Here is a 24,875-nt window from a genome sequence, read left to right as displayed (position 1 = left end):
TACAAAGAGACTGGCAGATTTTTCAGCATATGATCATAGCAGATTTGGGACCAAGAGAGAACTACTGCAGACTGTGACTTATAAATGTTTTTAATCTGAATATTGCAGAACAGCTCACACTTGGGCCAAATTTCAGTCAAAATAACGTGCTCCTGGACTCCACGGATACATTTTCAACACACCAAGTTTTGCAACCAATTTTTACAAATGAAGAACTCCCTTTTTAATATCAGGAGATATGCATTTGGGTAAATCAACACACCTGATTTGCAGGATGTTAATAAGCATATTTTATAACTATTTTTGAAATTACAGTGATACAAAAATCAGGTAGGTAGGACATTAAAAAAAAAGAACTTAAACAGAATGTAGCATAAAACTACTAGATATTAAAACATTATGTACTAACTTTAAATTTTAAAAAAGCCTACTTAAATAAGGAAGTACAATGACTGTTTTAACTACTGGTTCCCCTTTTCTTGTAGTCCATCCTACTTTCTAGGCTTCAGCTTGGCTCCACTATTGCAAGCTGTCACTTTTGACTAGAAATGGAATAAAGCCAAGTACTACACAATAGCAGTTTCCTGCTCTGGCCTCATCTTCTAGACCACCCCCAGGCCAATGCCTGCCCACAGATGCTGATCCTACCATGCCAATAATCCACCAACAGTCAGTTCACAGCTATGGCTATGATCCTCTATTTTTTTTTACACTCTTGGCAGACTGTATATCCCACAATCTCACAGTTCTCATTTTTACTGACTTTATGGCAACAATGCACCTCTAAATTTCAATCAAATGCTAATATGAATGCAAAATGAAATGGAAAAAGAAGATGCATACAAAAACTCAGAGACTAATTGAGAATGTGCTCAACTTCTGTCAAAATATAACTCAGTAACAGAAACTGAAAAATAAAGCTCTCTCGTAAGTACTACTAATACAAACAATTCTGTTACTCAAAACCTGTATAATTTTGATTTGCCTGACTCATTAGTTTTCCCTTTTGAGATAAACCTAGAGTTAGGTGGAATGTCTCTTATCTCTGAGACTAAAATAATTAGTCAGGGATTAACTTGTTTAGGTTAATGTTGGTCAGAATGGTTGTTTTTCCACCTTAAGTTCACAGAATTTTTAGTGTTAAGAAGCAAATTCGAAGGTCATATATAGTCCAACTCTTATTCCATGCTTAGAGGACTTCCAAAACATAGTACTATATCCGCATAGCCTTTCACCAGAGCCAAATAAAGAAAAACAATTCTGTAACTTGCTTAATAACACTTATACTTTTTTAAGATATAAATAACTATCAGCAGTAAATGGAACCTTGACTTTCCCTGTGGAAAAAAAGGTAAGAGAGTCTTTTGGAGGTTAGCATCACATGAGAGGGTTCTGCATCTTTTCTAATACCATTTTCTTAAAATAATTTAACAAGTCACCAACTGAATCTTATCTAAATAAACTTCCCTGAAGGGGTTGAGGGGAGGAGGGAGCACTGACCAAGGCTTGTACAGACAGCTAAAAAAATTGATCTATAATCAGCTGTAGAAAGAAATGGTAAGAGTTCCAGAGACAACAAATAAGAAAGATTGTTAAAAGTTAAGTGCAGATGGTGGAAGACAAATATTCAATGGTTATGTATGACAGGAAGAGAAAGGAGTTTCAAAGATCTACCAAAAAGGTTTAAGATACCATTTACAAAAAGAGAAATTCAGAATCTGTCTAGATAGGTACCTTCTATTGAGCAGTTTGTATGCAGTTAATAGCTCAATATATTTCATTTAAGCTTCCTTACAACTCTGATGTAGAAAATAGCTTTACTTGTACATGAAAGAACCATTTATTTAGAATGCTTGAGACTTTTCCAATGTCACACAGCTAGCAAAAGCATGGATTTGAAACCATGTCTGCATGAATTGACTTCAAAACACAAGTTCTTAACCATTACGCTATACTGATTCTCTAGAACAAAAGACTCTAGTGAAGACCCAACCAATTAGCTGCTTCTCCTGTATTATAATAATCAGATGCCACTGTTAAGTAGAAAATTTTATTTTCTTGCTTCAAAGCTTCCAATGATTCATTTGGCCTACAAGTTAAAAAAATTCACTTAATAATTGTGCTTAGCAATCCTCTTCCTCTTTCATCTGACCCCATAATACTTACTTATGAGTATGATGTCTACTATTAAAAGTCAAACCCTCTTCTCTAGCTGATACTCTACCGTTTCCTGACATACCTCCACCGTTCCTCACTGATAATGCTGTCCCTCCTGCCAAATGTCTGACCTTACTCTTTCACTTTCATCTCCATTTAAATGAATCCCATTCAAGTTCTACCTTCTTCATAAGAGTAACCATTTCAAACTCTACTAATTTCTCCTTTCTTTGTATTCCTAGTCTTCACTATGTATTTTTGGCTCCTTAAATCAAGTCCCCTTTTCAAACATAAGTTCTTGTTCTGAATTATAAAGTACTTGGGAAAAAATAAGTACTGAGACTTAGTATATTAATTTTTTAAACCATTGAGCACTTAGCAGGATGCTGTGCATAGGGAAACCACACAATTTAAACAACATTAAATGAATGAAGTCAGTTGGGATGTTTCCAATGTCAGACATTAAAAAATTTTAAGCGTAAGTCAAAGGGAAGTAGAGTCTATGCATAAAATTTCCATTTAAAGACTCCCTTCTGGGGAAGAATCAAGTGAGTAAACAGTCAAACACAAATTAAGAGCTCTAGCCTCTCTTTCAGCTCTGGGCCTGTTTCTCCCTCTCTCAACCATATTGCAAAACTCTCATTCTTGGGGGTTGGAGATGTTGGCGTGTTCCACGCCCATATCCTAAAAGGCATGCTTCCAGTGTTTCTTATAAATTCCTACAAAACATATCTCTTAATAGAACGTTCATGGGACGCCTGGGTGGCTCAGTTGGTTAAGCGGCTGCCTTCGGCTCAGGTCATGATCCCAGCGTCCTGGGATCGAGTCCCACATCGGGCTCCTTGCTCTGCAGGGAGCCTGCTTCTCCCTCTGCCACTCTGTCTGCCTGTGCTCGCACTCTCTCTCTCTCTCTCTCTCTCTGACAAATAAATAAATAAAATCTTTAAAAAAAAAAAAAAAAAGAACGTTCAGTTAATATTTTTTAAAAATTCTAATTTCTTTCTTTAAACAACAACAGTTTGTTGGGCAGTATCTGGAAGTCAATTTATTTTTTTTTGTTAGTTAATTAAATTAATGGGAAATAGTAATTCGATACCAGGAAGAGAACAAATCTGAGAAGAATTCTGGGACAGAAACATTTACACAGTTATACTAATAAATCCTGTACCAAGTCAAAATCCCATTTCCTCTACAGAAATGTCAGTCTTAAAATGATAGGTCTACACACAACTGAAGTGAAAATAAAGAAAAGTTTAAAAAATAAAGCTTTTTCTCTACCCACTGAAGCAATACTAACTATCATGAAGTTCTGTTTACTTCCGTCTATAAACTATTAGTAGTGCCACCATAGTACCCTAGCTTAGAATAAATCTGTTCATAAAATGAATGACTACCAACAAGATTTTTAAAATTTGTCAGTGGTTCATTTATGTCAAATATTTAATTCAACAAAATGAAACATTTGGCTAGTAACAACCAAGCCAGTAGTTAATTGTTCACCTTGGCTGACAGGGGACTGAATTTTACCTCATGCACATTATCTCATCCAGGTTGTGAAGCAATTCCAAAGTCCACAGGACAATAACAAAAATTAAGAAGGAAAAAATACAGGTCTCTGCTACATTCCACTCCCAAACTACTGGTAATTTATCCTAGGCAACTATTTGAGCTATTTTTAGTAAACCAGATGTGTTAAGCAACAACTACCTTAGGGATATTCTGAAAACACAGCCAATAAATTTATATCATCAATGATGTAAAATCTGTGGGTCAAAACGGACTGAAACAGGGAAAACAATCTTCTCACTGAGGAATACAGAAATGATAGATATACAAATCTGATTGAAGTCCAGATACATGATTCACTGAATATTTTAAGACTCTTCTCTGTGCAAGTCTTTAAGCAATTTTTAGTTCAGGTACTAAGAAAATACTCAGGTTTGCTCCATCTGTTCCTTTTTCCTTCAGCCAGCAATTCACAGCATAGGAGTACTATATCTAATATTTAGTAAAGCAGTTCAATGTCTATATTCTATGACGATAGATACTGTAGAATTAACAGTCTTATCTCTAAACCTGAATCACTTTATTATGACCCAGAATGTAAAAAAGAATCATTCCTTCAGGATGAAGGATGTAGGATGATTCTATCTTATAGTAGGGAATATATTTAATACTACAATGAATTTTAATATATAAGATAAACATAAGGCATAAGTTTGAACAAGCACATTCTGCTTCAAATCTCTAATGGTTTTTTAAACTAGTGCCCTTCGTATTATCTCTTACTATATTTAAAAACAAAGAGAATTGTGATCCCTAGAAAATACTGGACTAACAAGCCAGACCAACCCAGATTTGTTGATATGAGTCATGTACAATTTTCAGGTAAGAAATAATCTCTTCTATATCCTCTATGAAGCAACCGACCTGAAAACTGCAGGTGTGTGCATGGCCAGAAGCCAAAACTCAGAACAAGATGATTTCAAAATCATGCTAAAAGTTCAATGTTCATATTTCTATTATCAAACTGTTTTTTATATTAACTTGATCAAAATCTCAAGTTTTAATGAAACGATTTTTAAAAATTTCTGTAATCATCCTCCAAAGAAAAGAAACAATACCACAAAAATAATAGATATTAAGAAAACTCCAAACTATAAAAACCATCTTTCAGAATCAATAACTTGGTTTTTTTCCTCTTTCTTCCCAATTGAAAGACACAGTATAATCTGCAGAGTTCCCTCCTACTTCCTCTCTTTTCCCTTCCCCCTCTACTTCAAAGAAAGTTAACTGCAGCCAGGCATGATCAGGAAATCTAAAAGGAGGAAGCAGAAACTCATTTGTGTGCATAAGGAAGGAAAAAACAGAATTAACAATACCATGCTGCTTCAGTGACCTAATTAATATACATCGATTATATTATCTATAAGATGTTGGTTTGGTTTTTATCCTCATTGAACTTTCTTTCCAAAATATTGAAAACTTTAAAAATGAGGATTGCAGCTCAATTTTCCAACTAAAAAAAGTGACCAGATCAAGTTTAATACATGGTATTTGATATGCAATGCATTGAAATCAGAGGTAAGTATAGGATTCAAACCAGTGACCTAAAAGTGAAATGATCTGTATTAATCCTGAGTCAATGGTTTCCTAACTATTACCTTAACAATATGATACTATTTGGATATATTAAAAAATAGGGGTGCACAACTTTATTAAGTAAATTTAAGGGAGTATACTACTACAGAACGGCTGAGAACCAAGGAGAAAGATGGTAGGTGGCAATTCTCACTACAAGAACATTTTCTTAAAATCATAGCAAAGCAATTTGTGTGAATTTTTAAAACAAAAGTTATGTGTACCCATCACTCTATACACAAAGGCTATTTCTAAAGAAGGCTTTCCCCTATCACACTTAAGAAGTCTACAAAGGATAATTAACATCTAGATCCAGAAGAAATTGCCTCATGAAATTTAAAGTGAGAAAAACAGGAGCATTTAAAAAATGTGTTCAATTTTCCCCCAGCTCCCTTTGACTTACATAGGGTTACCCTAAAGTTGAGATATGTCAAGACACTATTTACAAAATCTATGCCAGTAACAGCTGCCATGTTTAAGATGCCAAGGAATTTAATGTACTGTTTGGACAAGTGGTTAGAGAAAAGCATTCTGGGATAAAGCCACTCTAATTACATAAACTCTAAAACTGTTTCCTTTATCAAGAATGTAGCTGTATTTCATAAACTCATTTAAATAAGTAAATTTGAAAAACTAGACTGAGCCATCTTAGGTCTCTGGAGTACATTTTCATTCAAAATCTTAAAATAGGTGTATCACTTACATATTAGAGAAAATATCCTTATATATTTTTAACTTGATTAATAAGAAACTAAATATATTAAAATACATACTAAAAAGCTCTGTTGTAAAACCATCTAATTACTTTTAAAAATCCTAAGAAATTCTAAAATTAAGGTATGCTGGATCCCCAAATCAAGTGCTGTTAGTGTAATTCCTTCTGATTTTCTAGAACTGAGTGCTCACATTTGTTAAAGACAAATGGTTAAAATGCCAAGAGACTCACTTCACCTTTAGAAGACAGAATATTTTTCAAGCCAGAGATCAACCTGCCCATACTAACTGAGCAACACAAATGGCTTACTAACAAAGACAATTATACAATTCACCAAATCAAATAACACTTTCGTTCTTGTGCCTTTATTTTTTAAATAAAATGACAGAACTACCAGAATCCAAAAGCTTAAAATGTAAAACAAAAGAAAACAACAAACCCTATAAGATGTCAGCACATTCTTTCAATCATTATAATTTTAATAAACATGTTGTGGAGTTTTAGGCCACCTGGCAAAAGAGTTTATTTTTAAAAGTAATTTCTACATAATGATTTCACTTCTCTAAATTAAATCCAAGCTGAAACTTACAGAGTGCTGCTAATCAGCAATCACAAAATTAAAACATTAAGGGTTGGAAGGTTCCTTTGATTTTACCTAGACTCACCCAGTCTAATCCCACCAAAATACTGTTAGAAATGAAACAAATTATAATAAGGAAGGCCTATAGTAAGCTAGCATTCACAATTAAAAACAAAACAAAACAAAACCCAAGGGAAAAGCTCTAACACCTCCAATATTAAACTGGGACTTGCTATGAGTTTTAGCTCTAAGTATTGTAAAGAAAGAACAAAAGCTAACAGTACAAAAACTAGGGCATTTAATGAAATAAGAAAAATAATGTGAAAGGACAAAAGCACATCTATGTAGACTTCAAAATTACATTTAACTCGGAGAACTATCATCTCATTTTAGGAGATCTAACAGAAGAGGCATATAACTGCTCGAATTCCCTAAGTATTATAAGTCCACACAAAATAAATCATTGCTCATTAAGTCAAGCTCTTGTTCTTTCCATGGAAACGATGCCTCTATATTTTAGGAAATGATGCCTCTATTTCAGAAAACAATAACTATTCTGAAATGAAATAGGAGTACTGACTTTCAGCTCCATTAAAACAGAAAAAAAGTCAAACTATTTCACTCATCCTTTCTTTCAATGTCGTTACCTATTATTTTAAACACTTAAAATAAAAAATGTATGGAAGACATTTAATTCAATCTGAAATCCAAATATACAAAGAAAACAAACTTCTGTGCATTTTTACTTCTACCTTAAAAAATTAACTGATAGAACACTTCACTAGAAATTTAAAAATTCATTTAGCCTACTATTTTGTTGAGTTTCTTCACATGATTTGAACCTAAAAATGTTTTTCCAAGTAAATGTATTTGTACTTTAACTGCATCTGGGAACTAAAATTTAGAAAATGAACAATTAATGACAATCTAAAGGAAACTTCCCACTTAAATAGAAGAACTACCATTATTGTATGCATAGAGTAAACACTAATCTCATTTAATTATATTAATTGACCCAATTCTTAACCTTTAGAGCTGGAGACAAAGATAATTTATACTAATATCAAAACCAGTTATTTCCTAATGATGAACATTATTTATAATGGCAGTTACTTAATTTTGATCACTTGTGTATTATACCCGGTGACAAAGTGCTGCGGAGTTCACAGAAAGTTCTAAGTACATAAATCTTTTCATTGGATAAATTAATCATTTATCCTATCATCAAAATTTATTCAATGAACTGGCTTCCTTGAACACCTACATATTAGCTTGAACTGAATATTTAAAAGAATATCTGATGGTCAGTGAAGTTTAAAGATTAGCTAACTTTTAAAAGCAACCTATAATTTCTTACCTGGTAGGGTTGAAAGGCACTATCTTCAGTTATAAAATCCAGTTGTTTATCTACAAGGAATTCTACCGCAGTGATTGAACTAGGTATACTTTTTTCAACCAGGGGTTTGAAAGTCTGGTAAGAGAAAAAAAATTCATAATGGTTATTTTCTGGGTTTTATACTCAAACACAAAGAGTATATTTGAATACAATGTACAAATGTCATTATCATAACGACTTTAGAATACCAATATTTTCATATTATAATCTAAATGCTTTTATCCATACAATAAAACATTTTATATTAAAAAGGAATGAAGTAATCTATAAGTTGTTTATTTAAAAAAAAGACAATCACATATACATGTGTATAAAAATTTCTAAGATAATAAATGAGAAATTGCTTCTGAAAAAGTCAACTGGGTAGGACAGCATATTTACCAACTCATTTTTTAAAAATTACTAAGTATTAATCTTTATAAAAACAGAGCAGGTATAGTTGTTATTTTTTCTGCTAGCTCATTCACATCAAGGATTTTAAATGATCAGGATGCATCTGGTCTTTTAACTCCACCCCATGTACTACCCGCCCCCGCCCCCGCCCCTGCCCCTGCCCCAAGCACAAATAAAAATCCAGCTGCTTCAGTAAGAGCAGCATGGGGGAAGGGAACAGGAAAAGAGGGAGGTAAGAAGTATTACACAAAAACCACCTCTCAGTCCAGATCTCTGCTACTTTAAAAATCAAACGAAGAGACAAACCAAAAATGGGGGCTGGGAGGTGGGGATCCATGGCCATTTGATTATTTTAAAGAAGACTCATCTCTTACAAAAGGAGTATACCCAGATCTTGGGGGTAGGGTGGGAGTGAGAGAGGCAGAAGGGGAAGAGGAAGGAAGGAAACAAAGGTACAATGTATGCAGTTTTTAATTACTGTCACACTTTTGAAGCAGAAGCAACTTGAATAAAATAAAGTGTCACTTCTCTGGTACTTTTGTAAAAACTTAACATAATGGCTTTAGGATAATAAACGAATCTAAGTTTGGAAAATGGAATTAACAACCAATTTAATTTATAAATTCCCTGTATAACACGGAGAAATCTTTCTTGCTACAAGCCAACTTGTGTGATCATTCGGATACAAACTAAAGCTTTTGGCACAGACAGTAAAAATCCTCAGAGGAGATTCAAAACCATTGTGTTTCCCCTCTCTTATATTATGTCTTAAAGAAATCTTAACATCTTGCTAATCACAACTAATACGCACTCTGGGGAAAAACTTTTCAAGATCTTTAGTTCAGAGTGGCTCTTAAGGAGTTAATTTCTGTATTTAAGAAATTCCTTTTAAAGCTTCTGATTCATTGAGGAGTCTGTAACAGTGTTTTTGAAAAAGCTTAAACACATGAGAATAGAGAAGCACTTTAAACATGCCTTATTTCTATACCATACCATGAACTTAGAAATAATATCTTCTTTCCTAAATTAATATGACCGAAAAAACTCTCTTACATCCCCACTTATTTTCGGTATTTATGATGAGAAAATCTAACCACTGTAAGTTCCTCTCTCCCTAGTCCTAAGGCTAACCTTTCAAGTACTACATAATTATCAGGAGTATTCTTATTTGGGTGAGAAATTACATTTTCAAAACAGACATTCCCCCATTACTAAGGTATCTCCTGCAATTACTGCCAACTAGAATTTTCCATTTGCCAAGACTAAATGCCTAAAATTATTTCATAAAATCCTATTATTTTACCTAACAAGTGACTAAAGTTTTCAAGATCACTGATCTAATTTAGATTTTAAAAGGTCTAACGGTATGTGATCAACATGATATACGTAATATTTTTCATATTATATATCTGTTTAGTTTTTAGTAAACTAGAAAACACTGGCACCTTTTCAAGAAGACTTGATTTATTCCTTGAACTTTATTCAAATGCTCTATTTCTTTTCAAACAGTACCATGTCAGGTCAACTCGTGAAGGTTAACAAAAAGGTCCACAAAAGCTATTATCTAAGTGGCTAAAGGTACAATTCAATTAAGTAGGATTTGAAAAAGAAGTAAACTCTTGTCTGAGTGCCTCTTTCTTACGCAAATAATACAGGTGGTTTGCATTTCCTATGAGACCCAGTCATTTTATAATATGAAAAACGTTCTTGTGAAGAAACCCTCTCAGAAACTCTGCTTTTTAAGGTAGGTCAGAATTCTAAGGGTAAATTTTAACAGGTCAACTAATCATAATTTAAATTACTGAGTTAGTTTAGTTTCTCGGCTAAAATAAAAAATTTTCTCATTTTAAGATAACTAATTGAAAGCCACTGGGAGAATTTACCTATCAGAAATGTTAAAAAATTAGTTTAAAAAAAGGCTACTTCTAATACAATAATACTTTTCATCATGTACAAATGGGTCGAGTATATCAGCCTTCTTAAAATAGTAAATAGGGCCACAACATGCAAATTTTTAAATGTGCAATTATATTTAAGCTACAAATATGTTCCCAGCAAGTGCTGATAAATACTTTTACAGTACTTGATAGAGAAAATTTCAATATGCATTAAACAAACAACCCTGAAAATGTGACTGTTACTATTTTATGGGAAAATTAAAGACAAACAACATATGAAACTAAGTAGTTAAAACACATAATGATTTTTTAAAGTGGCAAATCAACGATATAACCATTATTAGTATCTGAATCCAAGTCGAACACATTTTAAAAATAAAAACATAAATATTTAAATAAATGTGAACAGATCCTACAGCTTTTATGATGAATCTGTAGTAAATATTTCATGGGTCTAGGTGTACTGGAATGTAAGGAAACTAGAACTCATGCATATCTAAGTAATTCAAGTCTCTAAAGATATATCATTCTATGAGGAACTTCCACAGCCTAAGGGGAAGCAATGATCTACCATCTGATGAAAGTGAACGTAGAATATGGCCCTTATCACAAAAAGACTATTATTCCAATGCTGAAAAAAAGCCTTTGAAAATTCAAATAAAATTACTAATTTAAAATCGAATATTCATAATAGAAAAAAAAACTTTTTCAATTTTATTAATGGATTAAGACTTCCTTTAAGGCCCTTTGTCTGACCATACTTTAAAAATAGTCTAAAGCCAAAATAAATAGTTGAGAGCCTGCATTTCTAGTAGGGCCTACACCACGCTATAGGAAGAATGCTTAGAACAACTGTATCCTGTTTGGGGCTCCATGCTGCACCACATTCCATTCACATGAGGAAGAGGAGAACAGATGAGCCCTCCTCAAAAAAACATTTTTAAAATAAATCAGCTACAGCTCTCAAACATAACTCAGCTGCTCAAACAAACCATGTTAAAGCTCACATTTAACATTTAACTGAAAATTCATGGAGTTTATGTCTGCAGTCTGAGTTTCTAACAATCTCCAGTTAACATTTAACAATTCCTTTCCCAAGTTAAAAAAAAAAAAAAAACCAGGCTCATTAACTAAAAAAATCTGATATAAAATTCACTAAAGGAAAATACTGAAGCAGAAAACTAAGCAACATTTTAGAAGTCAAGGTTTAGTCTATGGGGAAAAAAAAAAAAAAAAAGACTGGAGTGACTTGAAAGAACAAAGTCCAAATTCCCACCCAAGCAGGTCTATTGAAAAACACGATACTGTTAGAAAACAAGTTGGGGGTGGGGACTGGAATACACCACACAAAAAACCCCTCACAAATCAAATACCCCCACTTCCCTTAAAACACTACATTCTAAAAACTCTAATCTGAAATATTTCTGCTGTAATACCTTAAACAATTAAACTCTAGTTTTTAATCTTTTTACAGTGTTATGAAATTACTACACACACAATTATCCTTTCTGAACAAATGAAAATAGTTAAAATTTCTTAAAACTATTAACACTAAGGCTAGATCAATAAAAGGCAGCGACCTTAATTCCTAAGACTGAGAAGTAAAACCAAATGTAAATTAAGACAAAAGAAAAAGGAAGCAGAAAAATACAAACCGTACTTTGTTCTTTAGATTTTAAAGTATCTTTAAATCTCAGAAATCCACGACACAGCTTTAAAGGTCAAGAAGTAGCTGACATTTCCATTTCACTCTTGAGCAGTATTTTTTTATCTAGCCTAAATACTTCTTTAGTCTTCAAAAATCACAGGCAAATGGCTTTCAAACCAAGCATTTCTGAGCTCACTTGCAGCGTCGTCATTGTATAGGAAGAAAAGCCAAGACCACAAAACGAAGCAGAGCTGTAACCTAACAAGTCTCCGACGAGCAAATGACGATTTTCTGTCTGCTCTGGCTCAGCCTGGCAGTGATGAGGATTACAACTCGCTCTTTGTCATCAGCACTGTGGTGTTAACGACTAAGAAATCCTGCAGCTGAAGCACTACTGCATCCTCCGATCTGGGTCAGGATAATTTCTCCCGAGGTCGCTTACATAACCAGTGAGATACTCCAAATAGAGAGAACAGCCATCCATCAGCTAGAGAAAGCCTTTCCCACTGTACTCTGTCTGCGTGGAAACACACTGCAGTAGCTTCCAACAGTGCAGACACCCAAATGAGAAAGACTACTTGGCTTAGGGCACACTGAGAGAAGGGAAGAGGCGGTGCTCTGTAAACTGTAACTAATCCCCCGTCACAGGTGCTGATGGAGTCACTTCCAGCACGAGTCACATTACTGGTGATTACTCATTTGGCTGCGGCCATAGAGACTGGCTCATAATTTTAACAACAGACAAAGACAGACTAGTGGTGAGACTGAGACCTCAAGTTTACTGTCTCTTTCAATAAAGCAAATGCAAATACAAAGTTTTTGCTTTTCAGATTTACCAGGCTAAGAAAGTGCAGAAAACAAATAATACGTAAATATCTCTCAAGTTGGCAAAAATGAAGTATAACTTTAAACTACTGAAAATACTTTGTGTGGTTTAAAGTCCTTACTTTAAGTTTAATCATTTCTCCTTAAAAATATACTGATATTTAAAAAACTCAGGAAAAAAAACACTTAAAAGCGTTTTTGGAGTAACAGTCCAAATGAAATCAAATGACATAACCACAACACTTTACTCAAAAGAAAAACTGGTGGTATTTCTTTTGGCAGATTTTAAAAAAATACTCCTGAAACAATTTTATTCTTTTAAAAAAAATTAACCTAGGCAATTAACAGTTATAAAAATATCTATTATTTGAAATATATTTTTCTGATGTGTTACCTAACATAGGCTTGTAACTTCTTTCTAACCTCAAGAGTTGTGCTGTCCAATATGGTGGCCACTAGCTAGCCACACATGGGTACTGGGCACCTGAAATGAGATTAGTCTACATTTAAATGCATGTTGTATATATAATATACACACTGAATATGAAAAAACAATGTTAGATATCTGTAAGTGTAAGAAAACATTCACCTATTTTTAAATGTTGTGAATGGTCTTTTATTATAAACATGACCCAATGTAGAAATCTCAATTTTAATGAACCTAAAAATTCATGTTTTTTTAATACCACACACACGACCAATTCATCAAATCATATCAAGAGAAAAACATCCAGACCAGCCCATGCCCTTTCTATTCCTATTCCAGATGTATCAGTTTCACTTCACAGAAAACATCAGGCTAACCAGTGAAAATATATTTTCAACTTAGTATATGATGCACTGTATCTACAAAAATCTCAAACTTTTTGTTTAAGGATGAAAGAGATGGATAATGATTAGAACACTGATGGTACTAAAATATAACTTTAGAACAAAATATTTTTATTTTTTTATTTTTATTTATTTTTTTAAGATTTTATTTTATATATTTTTTTATTTACTTGTCAGAGAGAGAGAGTACACACAAGCAGGCAGGGTGGCAGGAAGAGGTAGTGAGAGAAGAAGGCTCCCTGCCGAACAAGGAGTCCAATGCAGAACTCGATCCCAGGACCCTGGGATCATGACCCGAGCTGAAGGCAGTGGTCCAACCAACTGAGCCACCCAGGTGTCCCTAGAATAAAATATTTTTAAAAGTAATAACTCAAATGACTATTACATCATACACACCATTTTAATAATTCACTTATAATTACTTCAGACATGAATATAAAACATATGAAAATAAAAATTCACAAAGTCATATAATATACAAAAAAGGAAAAAAAAAAAAAAAAACAACTAGATCAATATGGCAACTTTAGTCTACCCCCAAACAACAAAGAAACATCAAATGCTTGATGCAGGCTATTCAAGTATGAAACAGCACATTTTTAGTACATTTCACACTACATTTCTACAATTTATTGTACATTAGAGAATGAGTTTAATATTTCACAGGATTCATCTTACAAGCTCACATAAGTTCAAGTTTGACTATATGATATACATTTAAAAACAGCTGTCTTTGTTCCTCAAGTAGTATCAGTCCCCTATAAAATCAAACAGAACTACACTTAGCTAACAATCTGAATGCCACAATATTTATATATTCCTAGTGACACAGAATGCAGTAATTTTTAAAAAATCAAAGTAATATCAATAAAGAAAAAACATTTTTATTTCATACTACATCATGGTTGAATTAAAATTCTTCTCATTATAAAAGAAATACTATACAGAGGCACCTAGGTGGCTCAGTCAGTTAAGTGTCTGCCTTCAGCTCAGGTCATGACCCAGGGTCCTAGGATCAAGTCCTATGGCTGACTTCCTGCACAGTGGGAAGCCTGATTCTTCTTCTCCCTCTGCTACTTCCTCTCCCCCACCCCCACCTTATGCTTTCTCTCTCTCTCTCTCAAAATAAAATAAAATAAAATAAGAAATACTATAGTCAATTCTTTTTTTTATTTTATTTATTTATTTGACAGAGAGAGATTACAAGTAGTCAGAGAGGCAGGCAGAGAGAGGAGGAAGCAGGCTCCCCGCTGAGCAGAGAGCCCGATGTGGGGCTCTGTGAGGCTCAATCCCAGGACCCTGAGATCATGACCTGAGCCGAAGGCAGAGGCTTTAACCCACTGAGCCACCCAGGCGCCCCATACTATAGTCAATTCTTAATGCAAATGAAGGGAGCACAAAGATGGAACTAGTTGAAAGCCATAAATATCTTATTTCATAAACTGAGCTTCACAAATATTTTTAAAATATTTTTAAATATTTTTGAAAATATATAAATGTAAGTCTGATCTGGTACTCTGGTAAATTTCTAATACAAATAAAAACAGTGAAAAACCTATATAGAGAACCAACTTGGTAGCAGGCATAATAAGTTGCCCAGTTTTTACATCAAGTCTCCTTAATTTTCTCTTACAACTCCTTAGGGATGGTAGATACCATTTTTCAGACAGCATTCTTGCTGCCTGGTGAAATTTTGCGCCATTTTGAGAGCAGAATTTTAGTCCTCTAGATTGGTTGTTCTTAACGGCTTATAACTTAAATGGATTAAGGAGTAAGTAGAATAGTTATTATTAATTTTTCTTTTCTTTCCCTTTTTCTTTCTTTTTATGGGGGTTGGGTGAAGGTAGGGAGTAAAAAGTCTTTTCTGGCAGCTAAACCAGGCTAGAGGAAGAGGAAACTACTCCAGTTACTGCCCAGAAATACACATCTCTGACTTCCTTCCTTTTTAGCTGGTTTCTAGGTTACAAGCTGAATAAATCAACAGAGGTGAGAAAGTAAACAGAGGCTAAAAGGAAAGCAACACAGTACGGCTAGCTAAAGAAATCTGTTTCTTCCAATAATGTAAGAACATTACATTGCAATTAATGGTTAAAATAAATGAGAATTTTGGTTCCATTTATCTTGGGCCATGAAAGAAATAAAGTCCTCATCTTTAAAGACATAGAAGCCTAAAGAAACAAGTGGATTTCTCCAAGAATATAGATTTCACACAAAAACCAAAGGACTCTAAGTTCAATGGCCTAGCGCTGTAAATATTTTTTATAGACATAAAGTTAAGAAAAGAAGATGAATAACAGTAGTTCGGAGGACTTCAACGTGATATGGCCGTATGTGAAGGCTAACTAGATTCAGGAAAATATTTTTTCAATATGCCCTATTGTCCTGTAATCTATGAAAATATACAATCAAACACATAACTACTGTATTGTGGTAATGTCCAAAGGCTTAACTTCTTTACAAAAATGAGTCTATAGAGAACCTCCAGGGACTGCAAAGAGATTGTGTAGCACTGTTTCCTACTTTCAAAAGACTATGAGTTCTACAAGGATTTCCAGATGATATGGGCCTACTCTTGTGGATTTTTAAAATTCTCTTCTTTCCTTCAAGCTTGCACCACATTCATTCAACCAACACTATGCTTTGCTTGGGGATACAATGATGGGGAAAAGACAACCAAATTCCTACCCTAGCATACATCCCACACTTTTAGTAGGAAACAGATAATACAATTATCATAGAAATGAAAAACTATGCCTTGCTAAGAACTCAGTAATTGGAGAATTAGTGTTTCTTTCCCTCCTTTCTTCACTGTATCTTTGATATTACACCCAGTCATCAGAGGGAGTGCAGCATAATGTGTCTACTCTTTAAAACTTGCAGATTTTAATGATATATAGTTGAGCTAAGAAAAATCACTACTGAGGATACTAAAACAACATAAAAACATTATGCAAATAGACTCTACATTTTTCAATAAGCATATGGCTGAATTCAGTTTCCTTTGTTTTATTTTTTCCTTCTAGGCTTTCTGAATACTAATAAGGCACGTACTCTACTCTAGAATAGTTCTGAATTTGTCATCTCTATGTCTTCATTTTCAGAATCTCCCTGATTTAATAGACTTCTTTCCTCCCAGTATTATGAGGTTCCATTTACTCTTCTGTCATGAAAACTTTGCAGGTGCGTACAATTAAGATAACCAACTTTACTTGCTATAAATAAATGAGTAATTCCAAACTATATTTTTAGACTTCTATTTTATACAATTATTAGGACATTATCATATATCCTGTCACCACATAAAGCCAAATAGGACTACACTTAAATGCTTAACCTTTCCTAAGTTATTTATACTTCTTTCAAAACCATGGTTAGTACTATCACTACTTACTTTAGATACAGATACCTCAAAATTCATTAATAAAGTGATCATGTTTGATAATTTACTTTGTTTCCCATGCTCACATAATATTCTGAATACCTGATATTTTCCTTTAAAACTGTTGATAATGAAAATGTAATTACTCTATAAATTATTCCATAACTTTAATCTGACCTCAGTAAAAATACCACTAAGATTTTGGAACTAGAAAACTCAATTTTATGGGGGTGCTTGGGTGGCTGGGTCAGTTAAGCGTCTGCCCTTGGCGCAGGATACACTCCCAGAGTCCTGGGATCAAACTCCGCCATCAGGCTCCTTGCTCAGCGGGAACCTGCATCTCCCTCTTCCTTTCTCTCTCCCTCTGTGTGATCTCTTGCTCAAATAAATAAATTAATTAAAAAAAAGAAATATTAATTTTATGGATAAGCAAATATAATAAGGAAAGTTCTAAAAAGAAAGAAAAAGAGAAAAAAGGGAAAAAAATGATAGGGAACTAGCCCTAACAGATACGACATTTCAATGCTCCAATTAATACAACAGTGTGAAACTAGAGCATGAATCAGTAGTCATCAGTGGATAGTTTAGAAAGTCCCTAAATAACATCAGGTAAGTATGAGCATTTAGTGTAAGATAAAGGTGGATTTTCATATCATGGGCGGGGGAAGAGAATAAGAAAAAAGTGAGTTAAAAAAAGGGAAATGGAACTTGAGAGAGTAATAATTTAATTTTTACAGATGAAGAAATCAACAAAGAGAATAAGTGACTGAATTTTCTTGCCCAAAACCTTGTTTATAGAAGCCCTGGGACTAGAACCTGGATTTCCTAATTCATAGCTGAATGATTTTTACATTCTAGGATGGTGTGAAAGAACTATATTGCTTTCATGCTTGTTGGCATGAAGTGGCAAAAAGCAAAGTGTTTTTGCCATCTGCTGAATAAAACTTTAAACTTTGAGCATAAAATGGAGGAAAGTGAAACCATTCTAGAACAAATTACAAAATCATATACCTGAGGAAAAAAGGGTAAAACATAATAATTTATATATTTTTAATATGCTTTAATAACACTTATGTCACCTTTCGGAAAGAAGAAATAAGCAGGATTAGGAAAAAAAGCAACTCAACATGAAAGGACTTCTAAGATTCTATTCGTAAAAAGAACACTTGGGAAGATGATGAACCATTAATGGCTAAACAGTAAAGAAAAATTTAACTCCTATTTTGTTGTTATTTCTTTTTTTTTTTTAAGATATTATTTATTTGACAGACAGAGATCACAAGTAGGCAGAGAGGCAGGCAGAGAGAAAGAGGGGGAAGCAGGCTCCCTGCTGAGCAGAGGGCCCGATGTGGGCTCCATCCCAGGACCCCGGGATCCTGACCTGAGCCAAAGGCAGAGGCTTTAACCCAGTGAGCCACCCAGGCGCCCGTTATTGTTATTTCTGTCAAGGAAATTATTTTTAATATGGCAAGTGCAAACAAGAGATTAAAAATAAACTAAATCATAAAGGATAGTAGAGGATCTTTTTAAGAAATCAAATTAGTTTTCCTTATAAATAACATAATTAGGGATAATTTGGAAAATGAAAGAAAAGGATACATAGAATCCCCTAGTTTTAACAGTTTACTTAGCCAGTTCAGAACTAACTGAATGGCTCAGTCAGTTAAGTGTCTGCCTTCACCCTTTGGCTCAGGTCATGACCTCGACATTCTGGGATCCAGCCTTCCATCAGGCTTCCTGCTTGGCAGGGAGTTGGCTTCTCCCTCTTTCTCTGCCCTCCATCCCCCTCTTGCTTGTGCTCTCTATCTCAAATAAATAAATAAAATCTTAAAAAAAAAAAAGCAATTAGACTTTTAGCACCCCTTTTTCCACAAGTATATTTGTTACCAAGTTTCAAGATACAATGTAAAATGGGCAGCTTATAAATTTTATCTTGAAACTCATTTTATTACATTGCCATTATTTTAAATAGCTACCTAATAAAAACTTAATCAAGTAAATGAGCACCGAATTTTATTATGCACTTCTTTAGAGTTGGATATTTAGACCTTTTTTCACTGTTCTATTATTAGAAAAAACAGGAACATCATCATGCTTTTATTAACTAAAAACCCAAGTTTAGATGGGTTCAAATAAATTACACATTAGCATATTAACTTGGTAGATATAAACTTAGAGCCATTACAGATAGTCTCTGAAAAAACAAATCAAGGCATTACCAAGATGTTACAGATAGGCATCTATTGATATTTATAAAGGACGAAAGGGGCAATTCAGAAACAAATTTCATGCTAGTAAACTTGAACTCCAGCAAAACTCCAAGATGGATAATTAGAACCATGAATAAACTAATACACAGTGATTACTAAGAGCCAGATATACTCATTTAGAGTAATTTGTCTTTTTTAAAAAGATTTTATTTATTTATTCATTTATTTTTAAGATTTTATTTATTTGACAGGGAGAGAGAGATCACAAGTGGGCACAGAGGCAGGCAGAGAGAGAGATGGGGAAGCAGGCTCCCTGCTGAGCAGAGGGCCCTATGCGGGGCTCGATCCCAGGACCCTGGGATCATGACTTGAGCCGAAGGCAGAGGTTTAACCCACTAAGCCACCCAGGCGCCCCAAGAGAGTAATTGGTCTTTTAATAAACTCAAAGGTTACTTTATCAAGACAACCTGCAATAGAAAGCCAATGAAATATGCACTGGATGACAGTTTTTGATGCACGTGAAGCTGGTTAAAGAAATGCTGAATAACCTACAAATTAACCTACACATTTAACCTGTACCTGTACTGTTTCTAAGTTTCATCTTTTGTCTTATATACTACCACACAAAAGCCATCTTTATTTAAAAATTAACAAATGACAGAATGATTCAAAAAGAGAGGCAACAGTCCCTTGAGATCTCGCATTGGTCATACTATCTCTGAGTATCTTGTTCAATTTGGGGAATCATAATATGAGAAATAATTACAAACTGAGATCTGTCAAAGACATTTAAAAATCATGCATTCTTATGATCATTTAAAGGAATGGAGAATGTCTTACCTGGAGAAGAAGAGAAAGATAAATAATTATTTACAATTATTTAAAGTGTGGGATAATTTGGAAAGGAAGGACCTTGTAAGTAAAATTTCACAGGCCAGGGGCGCCTGGGTGGCTCAGTGGGTTAAAGCCTCTGCCTTCGGCTCAGGTCATGATCCCAGGGTCCTGGGATCGAGCCCCGCATCGGGCTCTCTGCTCGGCGGGGAGCCTGCTTCCTCCTCTCTCTCTGCCTGCCTCTCTGCCTACTTGCGATCTTTGTCTGTCAAATAAATAAATAAAATATTTAAAAAAAAAAAATTTCACAGGCCAATTCTAGCTCAGCACAAAGAATTTAAAAAAAAAGTTTTTTTTAAAGATTTATTTATTTGACAGAGACAGAGAGAGAGGGAACACAAGCAGGGGGAGTGGGAGAGGGAAAAGCAGGCTTCCCCCTGAGCAAGGAGCCTGATGTGGGCCTCGATCCCAGGACCCTGGGATCATGACCTGAGCCAAAGGCAGCCGCTTAACTACTGAGTCACCCAGGCGCCCGAATTAAAAAGTTTATAATAGTTAAACATTACCATGCCAAGGCTGATTTACTCATGTAGTAGTGAGCTTCCAATAAATAGAAGCAATTCAGAAAAATCTGGATGAACATTTGACAAGTCTGTCATTGAAGGATCCCATTTCTGGCTTTGGCAAGGAGTAATGTATAAAATATTAAAGATTCTTGGGGTGCCTGGGTGGCTCAGTGGGTTAAAACCTCTGCCTTCAGCTCAGGTCATGATCCCAGGGTCCTGGGATCGAGCCCCACTTCAGGCTCTCTCCTCGGCAGGGAGCCTACTTCCCCCCCCCCCCGCCCCGGCCTGCCTCTCTGCCTACTTGTGATCTCTGCCTGTCAAATAAATAAATAAATAAATAAATAAAATCTTAAAAAATATATTAAAGATCCTTTCAAATTCTAAGATTCTAATACTGTCTTCTTTAAGCCATTTACTTCATGTTTATGAGCAAAGTTAAGATAAGGAAGATCAAATCAAACTTTTCAAAAACACTGCTTCTACTTTCACATATGTGAAAGCATAAAATGAATCCTACTGAATGTTCATGTATTATTCAGATAAAGTGGCAGAATTAAAAGTAAAAGTAACTTCTCCCATATCAGAATAAATTAAGTTAACCAAGGTTTGTACCATTGGGTAGAAATAAAACTAAATGGGAGACTTCTGTGATACGGGATTTCTGTAGTCCACGGATCCTTTATCTTTTATGGTAAAAAAGCAAATGTAATTTTGTGGGAATTAGAAATACTATAAATTATATCAACCCAACCATAAATCCAAAGCATGTCTTAAAAGGATAATGAAATCACAGAAGAAATTCAAAGTTAAGCTAAAAGAAAATATGTCTTACAGTCTTGAGTCCTGACAAGCATACCCTCCTCAGAAAGTAAGGTATACACACTAATACGTTTGCATATAACTGATTTCATGGATTTTTTGTTCTAAAACTAATTTTAAAATGTGTATTTTCCAATTTTTCTTAATCACTTCACTGTCTGTACTTTTAGAAACTTGAAGAAAATATCTATTTCTTTACTGGTTTTGTTCATTTCCGTCTGGCAAACATCTGTTTCTTGTGCAGCAGAAGTTAACAAGGCTCTACAATTATTTTCCCATTAACTCCTTGTTTGTCAAAAACTCTGATGATGTCAGCAACAATCTGGAAGCTGAATTTTTCAACTAATGGGGGGATTCACAATTTCCACTAAGTATGATATTATTTTACTCATTTAAAAAATTAATGCTTTTTAGGCAGTGATGATCATGTATGCTAAGTACCACTTAGATTCAAAATATGGTTAATATCAAAATTATCCAAGTTTCAACCATATTTCTTTAATTATTATTAATTTACACCAACATTTTGACAGTCATGGTATATCAAAATACTGCAATGCAAATCAAAAAAACTAAAATGAAAGCGAAAACTTTACATAAAGACTTTCATACTGAAGTGTTTTCTTTCAATTATCAACAAATTAATGATTTATTAAAATGAACTTTTCTTCTTTTAGGACATGTATAACTGAAAATTATATTATGTGCTGACTTTGGCAGCACATACTCTAAAATTGGAACAAAAGTTGTATTGCAAACAAGTACAGAGAAGATGTAATCTCATGTCAATAACTACTAATATTAATTCAATACAGTTCCTTTAAACAAAGTCCGTCCCCTTTAAAGCTCTAAGTTTTCTTAATTCAGGTCAGCTCCTGTTTCACTGAGGACTCTCCTCTAAAGGATGAAGCAACAAAAAATCCCAAGACTAACTGGGAAGAAAATGTTGAGGTCCAGTAATGATGCCCAGAAGCCTTGCTTAAGTCTATGTCTGTAGAGAGAAGAAAAGTTTCAAAATTAGACTCTTCATGGATAATCAAGATTCCTTCCAGGATCTTAGCTTCCTTCAAAGATTCAGACAGACTGGAAGCAGTCTGAGCAAACAAACTTCTTTGGGATTCCTGTGGATTTAGTAGTGCTTTATAGCTTTTCAAACAGTTGCTTTTTCCTTGTGATTTGAAAGCTTCCCTGCATTGATAACCTGACCACCTGCTATGGAGATTTTTAAAGTAGAACAAATTTTCCTAATTTCAGCATTCTTTAGGATTATATTTCTTGTTTCCCATCACATTTGGGTCAATTTATATTTTAATGTTTTAACTTTGAACTTTATCCTACTTGGCCTTGGAGAACATGAGCATACTTTATTTTTATTTTTTTAAAATATTTTATTTATTTATTTGAGAGAGAGAACACGTGCATGCACATGAGTGGGGGGAGGGGCTGAGGGATAAGCAGACTCCCTGCTAAGTGGGGAGCCCCATTCTGGGCTTGATCCCAAGATGCTGGGATCAAGACCTGAGCCAAAGTCAGATGCTTAACCTAATGAGCCACCAGGTACCTCCAGCATACTTTAAAAGTTACATTATTTAAAGAAAAAAAAAAGTTTAAGTATTCATGGAACTATAAAGTGTTCTACTCTCATAGGAAAAAATGCTACATAGAAAAGCAATTATTTATGAAACCGGTTCATCAATGAATGGATCTACTAAGAATGCCTGTGTATTTTCCATTGCCACTTCCTTTGCCAAGAGCCTTCTTTACCATTCTCTTAGAATGGTAAAATAGACGGTGAATTATGTTTATTACTATATTAATGGGTTAGAAATTCTGAAAGGTGCTCTTTGCTTCCAGAGCTTGGTGCTGAAGGCACAGAGAGGCGTTAGCCAAGTCCTAGAATAGTGGTTCTCAATTGGTAGCGCCTTGTCCAACAGCATCAGCAATAACAAGCAACTAGTTAAAAACGCACATCAGGCTCCACCCCACACTACCCGAATTAGAAATTCCAAGGGTGGGGTCTAGCAATCTGTGTTGTAACAAGTCTTTCAGTAATTCTGACGCACTGTAAAATCTGAGTCCCAGTGATGTAACCCAAGTGTTTTTTGTTTTTTAAATTAGAGAGAGAGAGAGAGAGAGGCAGAGGGAAAAAGAGAGAATCTTAAGCAGGATCCACGCTCAGCATGGAGGCAGGGCTCAATCTCATGACCCTGAGAATCATGACCTGAACTGAAATCAAGAGTCAGACACTTAACTGACTGAGCCACCCAAGGGCCCCAAAGCAAGTGTTCTTAACCTTTTTGGAGTCGAGGCACTCTCTGATGAAAGCTATACCTTCCCCAGAAACATGAAAATACAAAATTTTGCATCACAGTTTCAGGGTTTTCCAAGATTATCAGGAGAATCTAAGAATATACATTCCTAAGTTTTAACCCTGATGAGCTACTGAATCAAAAACTCTGAGGATGGGGTACTATACTTATAAATATTTTTAAAACTTCTTTTTTAAATCTTTCCCCTGCTGCCTCAACATCCCCACAAACCAGCTCTAATTATCCTACCCAGGTGACCAGGTGCTCCAGATTGATAAGGTTGGCCCCTGGCCCAGAAGTTCTCCTTCCTGCCTTCCCCTATGACCTAGTAACAACATCCAAACACACCAATGAAATCCCCTTGCTCCTTTTCTTGTGTACTCCAACCTGACACACCAACAAAGGCACTAACCCACAGGTCCTTGTATTCTCCCCTTGGTTCCACACCTGCTTGGCTGAACCTAGTCCCTCCTGGCACAAAGTGACTTTATCTCTCTAGGGCCTATGAGTATAATAAACTTTGTTTTCCTGTGCCTCTCCTGTGGTCTCCTCTCATGGCTGCATCTGACTGAACATCGCATAAAAGAACACAGGACAAGCCCAGGAATCCTTAGTTCTAAAATACTATCTGAGTTAAATGTGAGATTCGATCACCTTTGGGAACCACAAATCATGGTTGAGAACACCTGGCCTACAGTGACTATATCTCAAGATAGAATGCCCCAGTCCAGGTTTCAGACACTCTCTTGATAGATCAGATCAGTCTCCTTGTCACTTTGCTAACTTAACCTTCTACTTTCTCAGGAAGCACAGGATCTTTAAATAGCTTACATTGGAAAGCTGTTCCTTCTCAAGGTGGGGATATTTGAGCCATGCAGAGATCAATTTCACTCACCAGGTTTTCAAATTCAAGTAACCTAGGGCTAGCGGAGGCTAACCTCTTTCAAATTATGCAGAGATAACTATTTAAAGATGCCTTCCCTTCCTAAAAATATCAAGCAGTTAAAGCAGCAGGCTTAGAAAGTGGCAATGCTGCTTCCCTAGATTACACAGAAAGAGAAAACACAGCCCAAATAGTAAACAATATAACCACAAAGGTAATTTCCTCTTGATGCTTAAAAAAGATGAGGTTTCCAATCATTGATGTTCCCTACTTTCTACTCACAGTAGGAGGAAC

General features: G+C 34.8%; 1 protein-coding gene across 5 annotated transcripts in view; it reads right to left on the bottom strand.

Moving 5' to 3' along the window:
* The window catches only part of JMJD1C (jumonji domain containing 1C), a 339,678-nt gene that overhangs the window by 81,023 nt on the left and 233,780 nt on the right, over positions 1-24,875 (bottom strand). For 4 of the 5 annotated variants that reach the window (XM_080822676.1, XM_080822673.1, XM_080822678.1 and 1 more), the window contains one exon: positions 7,951-8,064. Coding sequence is in view for 3 of the 5 variants with exons in the window: in XM_080822673.1 (XP_080678799.1) it covers positions 7,951-8,064 (114 nt within the window). In the remaining 2 variants the exon portion in view is untranslated. Of the gene's footprint in view, positions 1-7,950; positions 8,065-11,940; positions 12,534-24,875 lie in introns of those variants that run through there. The other variant, XM_080822675.1, reaches the window with a different exon arrangement.

The sequence above is a fragment of the Martes martes genome (genome assembly GCF_963455335.1).
Source record: "Martes martes genome assembly, chromosome: 14".
NCBI lineage: Eukaryota > Metazoa > Chordata > Mammalia > Carnivora > Mustelidae > Martes > Martes martes.
Note: the sequence above shows the minus strand (reverse complement) of the source record. Positions and strands in the feature narration are given on the sequence as shown.